The sequence below is a fragment of the Kogia breviceps genome, chromosome 1 (genome assembly GCF_026419965.1).
Source record: "Kogia breviceps isolate mKogBre1 chromosome 1, mKogBre1 haplotype 1, whole genome shotgun sequence".
In the NCBI taxonomy this organism is placed as follows: domain Eukaryota; kingdom Metazoa; phylum Chordata; class Mammalia; order Artiodactyla; family Physeteridae; genus Kogia; species Kogia breviceps.
In genome coordinates, this window is record NC_081310.1 from 104285541 (window position 1) to 104296605 (window position 11065).

General features: G+C 39.2%; 1 protein-coding gene across 1 annotated transcript in view; it reads right to left on the reverse strand.

Moving 5' to 3' along the window:
• DPYD (dihydropyrimidine dehydrogenase) overlaps positions 1–9831 on the reverse strand; it is an 817352-nt gene extending 807521 nt beyond the window's left edge. Inside the window, exon 1 of the mRNA XM_059043609.2 lies at positions 9579–9831. Within this exon, the coding sequence (XP_058899592.1) occupies positions 9579–9617 (39 nt within the window). The 5' untranslated portion in view covers positions 9618–9831. The remainder of the gene's footprint in view (positions 1–9578) is intronic.
• Between the last annotated feature and the right edge of the window lie 1234 nt (positions 9832–11065).

An 11065-nucleotide genomic window follows, 5' to 3' on the forward strand; every position in this document is an offset into this window, starting at 1 on the left:
TGTCAGTCTGCTAGTTTGTGGTGCCGGTTCCTGACATGGCAGGCTGTGGGTTTCTAGGTGCCCAGACCTGGTGCCAGTGTGCTGGTGAGTGAAGCTGGAAATCAGGGCAGCTGGATGGGGAGTCCAAGATATCTCAGAACTGATACTGGCCTGCTGGTGGGTGGGGCCAGGGTTGGTGGGGCCTGAGGCTTGTGCTGGACATTGGTAGGTGGGTCCAGGGCCCATGGGGTCCCAGGGCTAGTGCCAGCTCATTGTTGGGCAGAGCCAAGTCCCAGGGTCTCTGACTGCAGGGCCCCAGGGTGTCCCAAGGCTTGTGTTAACCCACTGGTGAGTGGCCAGCCCTGGGGTGGCTGGCTGAGGGGCCCAAAGTTTCTCTGAGCTGGTGTTAGCCTGCTGGTAGGAGGGATCAGGGCCCACTGGGTCCCAGTGCTGGTGGTGGCCTGCTGGTAAGTGAACTGGGTCCTGCCACGGCAGGCTGCCAGGTACAACTGACCTGACACTGGTGTCCATGTACTGGTGGTTGAGATGGGACCCAGGGGGTTCTGGAACTAGTACCTGTCCACTGGAGGAAAAAGTTGGGTCCTTGAGTCTCTGGTTGAAGGGTACTGGGATGTCCCAGTTCTAGTGCCTGCTCCCTGGTGTGTGGCATCAAGTCTTAGGCCCTCTGATGGACAGGGCCATACCCAGGGGAGGCTGTGGGTTCAGGGGGTCTTAAGGCAGCCTGCTTGCTGGTGGGTGGGGCCATGCACACACGTGTGTGTGTGTGTGTGTGTGCGTGTGTGCATGCATGCGTGTGTATAATGGAATATTACTCAGCCAAAACAGAGAATGAAATTTTGCCAATTTTTCCATTTGCAACGACATGGATGGACCTTGAGGGTATCATGCTTAATGAAATAAGTCAGACAGAGGAAGACAAGTACTGTATGTTATCACTTACATGTGGATCAAAAAATAAAATAAAACACAGCAAATGAATGAAAATAACAAAAAAAGAAATATACTCACTGATACAGAGAACTAGTGGTTACCAATAGGGAGAAGGAATCAGAAAGGGGCAAGATAAGGGTAGGGGATTAAGAGATACAAAATACTATGTGTAAAATAAATAAGCTACAAGGTTATATTGTACAGCACAGGGAATATAGCCAATATTTTATAATAACTTTAAATGAAGTATAATCTATAAACATTTTGAATGTTATACACCTGAAACTAATACAATATTGTAAATCAACTATACCTAAACGAACATTATACGTGATTAAACTATTTAGGGAAAAACCTCATGTATAGGAAAATACTAAATTACTATCAGCATGACTGTTTCATGTGGTGTGACTGTATGTTTGGGATCTTCTTTTCACTTTTTTTTTTTGCATCTTTTAAATATTCTGTAATGATCATGAAAAATAATTAAAATTAAGTTAGAGAAATTTTTTTTAATTAATGAAAATTAACCCCCCAAAAGGAGTATTTCGCTGTGAATGTTGTTATGCTTTAATCTTAGGGATCTGTGAAGAGAACTGAATGACTATTTCTTCTTTGAATTACCAAGGATTTCAAACTTTTCACCAGCACTCCCCAAAATCTGTCATGCAAGAACATTTGGAAGAAGATTCCCAAAGCTTTGAGGACACTATGGTGCAAAGAGTCAGAGAAAGGTAACTTGAATTTCTGTGGGGATGGGGATCCACTATCTGTACTCTAGTTTCCATTGACAGTTATCAATCAAAAAGCACACTGGAGAAACTGATTCCTTTCTGGAATCTCTGGTCTTAATTTCTAGTTAAATACAGCATCATTCTACAGACACACAAAAATATGAATTTATTAATTCCAGATCACCCTCACAGAACTCCAGCCATATAAAGAAGGATCGGACTTTTTCTGTGTGCTCAGGAGAGATTTAGACTTAACTCATTCATTTGATTAAAAAAGAAAAGGAAGCCGGCAAGCATGGAGAAAGTTTAAAAATCAGTTGAATAAGTATATCAAATCCACATAGCTGGTATAAATGGTGCACTTAATCCTACCTAGCATGTAAAATACAGTAGCTCTACACCACTACCTTGCACTTCCTTAATATGATCACCCAGCAGGTCACATTTCCAAACAATTTCACCATTGCCATATTGTATCACAAACCATCCGAAAAAGACTGATCAATAGCAAACTCACTGAGGAAACAGCAAACTCTTCACAGTGGTTGAATGATTTCCACAAGGTCAGACAGCAAGGGATCTCACTTATGAAGCAAAAATAGCCCCAGGCTTCGCCCCTATCCCAGGATACTAATTTTAATTAACATATAGTAAATATACATTATCTTCTATTGTTTTGCTGAAGATTTCCTCGTGGCCTTTAATTAAACATACTAACATTTCTAAAGTTTTAACATGTTACTATGGTCAATTTTTAATATCATTCAAAGGATTTCACAAAGACTAAACAAACAGATCTACTTAGATGAGTCAATCTTGAGTAGGTAAAACAAGTTGAAAACTGGAGGATGAAGTTTGGGGAGAGAGGTGAATGAAAGTGGGGAAGGGCATGGGGAGGATCAGCAGAGAGTGGTAGGTAATAAAATATTGGAGGAGGGAGAAGTGCAGTCAGGCTCCATCCTCGAGCACCATCTGTATAAATCAGGCCTGGAGTTGACATGTAATTTTGTGGGGGTCCCCTGAGAAGTGGCCCTCAGGCTTCATTATTGATGAAGAGATTTTTCTTCAAAGTGGCCTAGCCAGGAGTGCCTCAAGGGGACATTCATAAGCACTCATAATATCAATTTCCAAGCACCTGGGAGGTAGGGACACAGACTGTCTCTTTAATTATTATGATAGAGGTAGAAGATAGTGAGAATGCTATTACACACCAAGATGAAATCCTCAAAGAAATTAAATTTCTATAACCTAGTATAAAATGTTTATTATCTGAGTCATCCTTTAGAAAGGGCACACTTAACCTTTTCCTGGTGCAAAATAGGTTGATCTCTAATTCCCTCCTTCCTAGGAATTAAAAAAGTTATAAATACAAATATAGTGTATGCAGGGATGCTTAGAAGCCCAGAAAGAAACTTTCTTTGAAGCTAATATGCTCACTTAGAGAAACTATAAGTTTAGTCCAGTTTACACAAAGGGATATGGAGTTGGACACTTTTTCTTAAAATAATTATATAGGGATTTCTTTTCAGAAAAGGATAACACCAATCCCTTCTACATATCATTGAGAATGCCAAGAAATCATTTTCACCAATGCTTGGGCCTGATCTAGTCACAAAAACACTCAGAAAAACACCAAAAAATCAATCCATATGTACACTGCAGCAAAACAGCAAGGGTTAGGGGGTAGGAGAACAGTCAATGCTGAATCTGAATCTTATTCCCCAGAGAATTAGATGTGGATAATCCTATATAGACAAAGCCTGTGCCACATACTTCCTTTGAATTTCCTGCAGCTTACACTAGAGGGTTGGTAATACAGTGGGTATTAAAAATATTTTTTAAATAGAAATAAAACTCAAAATGAAGAGGGTCTCTTTAACTTGACCTGAATTTTAAAAACTCCCCCATCTCACTGGTAATACTGACCAAAAGAATTCAGGAATTTTCTCATAAGTCATATATGCAACATTTTTTAATCTGTAATAAGCCTCACTCATAATTCTTTTAACTTCATTAACTCTCCCTTTCTTCACATATTTTACCAGCTTTTGATACCACTAGTTAATTCTTGGAGTTGAACAACATTCTAGCCAAACGACGTTTACATAACACAGATAATATATGCAATAATAATATTTACAATAAGTACTACCATTCAAAAAGCACATATTTTAAGTGACAGATGCTGTCTAAGGCATTATATGTACATGACTCCAATTAATCCTTATTTATTAAATAAAATTAAAGTTAATAAATTAAATCCTTAATTTATTGCATGAAATAAATTAAGATTAAAACCAACTGACAGAGGAAGAAATGATAGTCCAGGAAACAACTTGACCACAATCACACAAAGAAAAAAATAATAGTGCCAGGATCTGAACCCAGGACTGTTTTTTTTTTTTTTTTTTGTGGTACATGGGCCTCTCACTGTTGTGGCCTCTCCCATTGAGGAGCACTGGCTCCGGGCGTGCAAGCTCAGCGGCCATGGCTCACGGGCCTAGCCTCTCCATGGCATGTGGGATCTTCCCGGACCAGGGCACGAACCCGTGTCCGCTGCCTCGGCAGGCAGACTCTCAACCACTGCGCCAGCAGGGAAGCCCCCCAGGACTGTTTTAACACAATTTTTGTTTGTTTGTTTTGGTTTATTTTTCAAACTAATCATGAAATGAAGCTTGATTTTGTGAAGTACAAAATATTTTTACACAAAAATAATGAGTTCCTAACATCAATATATAGATAAGTGTGGTGAAGAGTCTGAAAGAAGTTACATGTTGAGTTAAATACAGATGTTTCTTATCTACTAGTGTAACATTTTAATTAAAAGCAATGGAAGCAGTAATAATTATAAACCACAGGAAAGACATAATCCTATTAAGAGTTATCAGTAGTATAATTGGCTCCAGGATATCTGTGAACACCCACATTATTGATGTTTGAGGCCAAAAAATACCTTCTGTCTTAACATGGAGGATTAAGAGCAAATGAAGTCCAGAAGGCAAACATGTCACATTTGAAAATCAAAATCCTGATTACAGATAAATTTATAACCTTAGAATGCCTTATTAAATATTTTTTAATTAAGGCAGGATATAAATGACACAGAACTTTCCTTACAGTTTTAAGGACTGAAGATTTCTTCCTCCTATATATCATTGTGTCCATTTAGCTAAGAGGCAAAAAAGCAAATTGGCCAATTCTACTTTTCAATCTCTTTAGCCACATTGAAGCCTAGACTATATCAAATCTCTTACAGTTCCTTTGTCACATTATTTCATGACAATTTTTTTTTAGTCTCATTGTCTTCAATTTTAGTGTTTCTAATTTTGTGGCTTAACTTTATGCTAATTACTAGACTTCTCCCACAGTGACCACACATGTTTACCTTATTGGAAGGTCTATTTTTCAGCTCTTGTGTTGTTGCTTGTTTATATACAGTTTGGTAAAATGCTGTATTCCAACAGTTTAGGAAAGATATGATTGCTTAATGATCATCCAGTTATCTCAGCATTCTGACTAGAGATCTTCTTGGTATTCTTACTAATTCCTTAATGTAAATGTAGAGCTTTCCAAAACTGGGTTTTCCTTCTAGAATGTAAGAAAGGAGACTATTGAATTTTAGCACATTTTAACAATTAAGCAATCAGTCAACACTATCTGCTATGATTAAGATTAAGCAGATCCAATCTAAAAATCTCCCTAGTGATAATTCATCATTAGTCATTAATCTCACAGTTTTTAATTAAACCACTGAAACTAGCCATCTACTTCATGTGTAGGAGGTAAATTTTTTTTTAAACTGTAATGAAATACATACATAACCATCCTTAACTATAGGAATGTGCAGTACCTTAAAACTGCAAGGAGGTATCATTGGAATAACTCCAAATTTGGAGAAACTTTCCAAATCACATAATCAGACACATTTCTACAGCCCAGCTAAATTCCTTAGAAAGGAGGAATACTTTAAAATAAATTAAGTATTGTCCACGGGACAGCTTAAAATAAAGGAGAACAAGCACATTTTTAACAACTCAAACTCACAAAACAAATTTTTAAAAAAATTTTTTTTAATCCTTTAAAAGCCTTGGCAAGTCAAGATAGCATTTCCAGAGATTTGTGGTGCCCAATCAATAAAAGGAAGGAGACAAAAATGGATGCAGTAAAAAACATTTAAGTTTCAATAAATAAATAAATAACCCATAACTTCTGCAAAGTTGAATCCTTATTCTCTCCTTTGGATCTATGCACCTCCTCCCTCCCCAGGGGCAAAAGCAGTTATGATAAAGGGCATTCTGAAATATCTTTTGCCATCTCTACCAATTCATAAGCCTTTTTTCAAAATTCTCCTGAAAATTTACTTTCTCCAAGTTGTTTCCATTATACTGCCATTTCCCAAAGCCATTATTTTATTATCTTATTTTCTTAATTAATAAACACAGAAAATTCTAGATTATCTTCTCAAATGAATAGAAGTCACACTATCGGTAATTCAGAAACCATTTCTATTTAACTCTAAAAGCATTATAATTTTGTGGACATTGGACTGAAATCCTTTTTTCATTCAAGATAAATTTGAAATGAGTTTATAACCCCTTATGAGTCATTAATTGATAATTCTAAGAATAGACCTTGACTTGTGGAAACAGTAAAGGAGTAGACAGCAATTTAGTTCAGCTATACTTACCAAAATTACTAATATCCAAAGAATTAATTAAAAGCTCACTGTACCTGCATAATTTTCATTGGGCTTTACTTTTACAGTAAATTCTCAATTACCCATGTCAGTGGAGAGGAACAAGACATTGAACAAAAGTGAACTCTTCCAAAATCATTCTTACTTGCTTTTAGAAGTGCAGATATTGACAACAGACCAGTTGGCAGTTCAAACTAAATGAATTATTGTGAAGGTATTGCTGAGGTCAGGGAAAGTGATCAAAGTCTGATATTCACCTTTCTTGAAACCTTCCCAGGAGAATTTGTATTCAAAATTCATTCTTGACAAAATTTAGCTATATCCAAAAAGTAAGCCCACAAAGCAAAATAACTTTTAAGAGTATATAGCTACCATTAATGAACTTTAAATTAGTAGTTATTTCACAGGCAGTGATTTTCCTAAGATCGTTGTTCTATATTTTTATTTTTTAATATGTTTTGTCCTTTTCCTAACAAGATGTGAAGCTATGACATATATTTATTAATTTTACATCTTGTCTATGTTTATATCTTGTCTATTTTATATCTTGTTTATTATTTTGTCTATGATTATTTTCCTTACTTAGCAGATTGTGCAGATGTGACACAGAGAAGCTAGGTAACCTAAACAAAGTCACCAATCTAAAAAGGGGTAGAAATAGACCTCAACCACAGGCAGTTTGCTCCAGATCCCAGGCCCTGAACCACGTTAATAGGTCTGGAAAAATGTCTGACTTCTCATACATCTGCTACCATTACTATAATTACAATAATTTTTTAGTATATGAGCTAGATTCTATTGCCTAGTATCTATTACCTACTAATGCATCCTTGCTATGCCTATCTTCTGGCCCAGGAATATTTCAGTTTTGGAGTCTGGTGACCTATTTTTTATGCTCCCAACCCTTCAAACCCTGATGCGCTATTGGATTGAGGCTAGAAATATGGAGTGAGCACACAAAACAACTTTGTAAACCTCAATAACTTTTTTCCCCAGAAACAAAAATATTTCTTGGCTGCTTCACTGAAACCTGAGGTTCTATAGGTAGCTTAAGGACAAAATTAAGTCACTATTATAGCGGGTTGTCACCATCACCTTCTGTTCTTTTCACATTTATCAACTGAACATTTACTGTTTTATACTGATAATTTTTTTTAAAGATTATGTGCTTCTCCACATATTTGAGAAAAGGCAATGGTCACAAGCAGATCAATCTCTAGACAATGATTTTAAAGAATTCATTCAAAAATGGCAAATCCAATTTATACATTCAAATTTGATAGAAAACTGAACCTTCATAATTCATTCTGACTCTTCCAAAAAAAAAAAAAAAATGCGCTTTGGTGAGTCAATAGGATCACCTGAGACATCTATGCTTGGATGTGTTCCTCTAGATTTAATGTATTTTTCCTCACTGAATTATATTTTAATGATTAATTTCACACCCTTTCATGGTACTCTAGCTCCTGAATCGTGGGTATTACTTTGAGAGAAAAGAAAATTCCCATGCATGATGAAAGATGCTATTGATTAAAGTGTGGTGCATATATGAACTACATAAAAGGTGAAAAAGCTTGAATGCCACTATTCTATATCACAAGTAATATTGGGCCAACTAAGCTTAGATTAAGGGGAGTAAATGTGAGGGTTTGACCTTCTTAAATGGTCTTATTTGAAACAATTCATGAAATTAAGCTGGTCATTAATGTTTCACTGGCATCTTTCTCCTTAGTGTAACATGGTTATGAACTGATTTCTTGGACAACTGCAAAAGAGATATAGATAAATTCAAAAGCCAAAAGCCATCTGCCCTCTGACATTCTTATCTCTGAAATCAGTACATCACTACTGCCTAACACTGTCAGAAACTTACTTTTTGACTTAGCTTCAAAAGGGGGGGGGGGGGGCCGCGGGCAGAGGCGGCATTTGGTGAAGTCAAAGTAACAAGGACCAAAAAGGACAATGACGTAAATCAAGTCTTTTACCCTGTGCATGAATAAATATTGGGTTAAATATATCATACTGATCAATATGAAAAAGTAAACTATCCACAAGAGAAACCACAAGTAAATTAAGTAGACATGTCCACGTAATATACTTTGGCTCTTATTACTAGAGTGGATTTTTCAAACCAATGTATGGAATCTGGAGAAAACACTACTATCACCCCCCAAACAGAACACAAAGTTCCTTCAATCACTGACAGAGATAACACAGTGGCAACACAATGGCAAAAAGCAGCTCTTCTGCAAACAGGTGGTTTTAAAATTTTACTTAAGCCACTGAAAGGACTGAGGAAAGGAAAATTTTTTCATTCTAAGGAAAATACAGGCGTGCACATACACACGTTTTACCAGCGTAGGAGCCTCAAATTTTTTAAAGCCCCAAACAAAACACAACAAAAAACTACAAAGCAGTTTACTTTAGCTCAAAACTGCTGACATTGGGTTAGTACGTTTAAAATCACTGTTTGTTATTATATCTGTCTCATCGCATACATAAAGGTCTTAGGGAGAAGTCAAAGGAAATGGTCATGTATTTCAGGAAGGACTTTATTCACAGGAAGAAAGATAACATTTTTACAGAAACAGAGTGCAAGAGAGAATCAAAACTGTTGACGAGAGGAAAACACAGTTTATTTTGTATTTTTGAAGGCACTGTATTTTTCATGTTTTCAATACCTTATTCCATTCTTCCCTATGTTATTTTCATAAGCAATACTAAGGCTAGCAGGGGCTGCTATAGCTGACACACAGATCTTTATTTCTATACTTTGCAAATATGCAGAAGTCCGAGACTGGAGGTGGGGCAGCAAACTGAAGGTGTCCAGAAACGCGAAACGCTTACAGGGGCAAAGGGGAAGGTGCGGGATAGACTACGTGAGAAATGAGCGCTTTGAGAAAATCCATCTCTCTCGAACACTCGTGGTTCTTCAGTCACTGCCACTCAGGGACTTCTTTAACCCCCACTCCGAAGTAAACAGCCAGGTCCCAAGCCAAAGAACACCCCTACCGTCGCGGGCCCCCCACTTCCCTCCCTGTCAGGCCACACGGTTCTCCGGCTTCCTCGCTCCTCCGCCTCCTCCGCAGACCTCCCGCGGAGGCAAAGTTTCCAGCCTCTCCCACTTTCCCCCGCCCTGCGGTGGCCGCGGCGGCCTTCCGGGCACCCGCCAGCTGCGTCCCCCGCCCTCCCTAGGCGAGCCCGCGGGCAGTCCGTACCTCGATGTCCACCACGTCCTTGCTTAGCACAGGGGCCATGGCGTTGTCCACGGCCTGGAGTCTCCTACAGACAAACCCTCCGCCCGTCCTCAGGCTCTAGACGGAGACCAAAGCAACAGCTTGCTCGAGCGCCCGAGAAAATGGAAAGCAGAAGGAGGTCGGCGCGGGGGCGGGGCGGGCGCAGGGCGGTGACGCCCCCAGGGCGGGGCTGCGCACTAGACCCCGCAGTTCCGCGCGCGCTGCACGGTGGGCCGAGTGGCGGGAAGGAGCCCGCCCCCTGTCTCCGGCCTTCGGCCCCCAGCCTAGCGGCTTGTTTTCCTTCTACTCTCAGAAGGAAGGGAGGGAGAGAGCGCTCGCTCTGGGGACTAGCCTTTGCTCTGTAAACTGTTAAAGGCTGAGCTAGGTACGTAGGGGCCAGATGTGATTAAAGGTAAAAACAGTCGGCGCTCTAAGTAACTAATTACTCCTTTTCTCTCCTTCCGCAGGAGCCCTGCGACGTGCAGAAACATTGTCTTATGGGCAGCTGCATCTTCACAATTCCTCAGGGGTAAGATAGTAGTAAATGTTCCTCAGGCGATCCAACAAGTAGGCGAGAGCAGGCAAGTGCAGTGGTCTTCTGAGTATTGACAATTCCTGGTGGCAGGGGCGAAGAGAAAGGGGGCCCGGAATGGAAGTGAGCAAAAATTTCTACAGACAGAAGCTGCAAGTAGTTAAGTCCTGTAGGTGGTACAAAATCAAGGTTGTATTTTTGCAGTGCAGTTCGTTCTAATGTCTATTTTTTAAAATTGTTCTAAAATGTGAAGCTCTTTTGAAGAATTGTTCTTTATGTTTTGTTCTAGAGCTTGCTGGGGAGAGGGGAACGATTTCATTTAGAGGCAGTCTCAATCCAGAAAATATTCTCCTCATCTTTGAGTGTATCTGTACTCCAGACGTCCCTCCTTTCTCCCTCCATCGTCCTCTCTTCTCCTGTAACTCGTCCTGCTTACTTCTGTTAAGGCTTTTATCACACTTCTTAGTCCTCTTGGCTAGATAGTGAGCACCTTGGATTCTAGTATTTCCTCTTTATCATTATTCTTTCAACAAATATTTGTTAAACATTTTCATTCATTCAACAGGTATTTAGTAAACATTTTCAATTACCAAACACTGTTAGGTGCTCTGCCTACAGACTTCAAGAAGACACATCAGTCTCATGGAAATTTTACTCAGAGTAAGGAAGTGAGCAAACTAGCAGGAGACTGAGATGCCTGCTTGGAAGATTAGAGGACTAGGACAGAATAACTGGCGTGTGAGTGTTCACTACCTTGAGTGGTTGGGAAGACTACCTTAAAGAAACCATCAGATTACCGTCCAGAACCTGGATAGAGGCTGGATACATTTTTCTTAAATCTAATAGTATATTAAGAGAAAGTAGAAAGTTACATAGAAACCTTGGACTATTCTTGACTCCCCTTTTCTCCCACATTTAATGCATCCCAAGCTCTCAG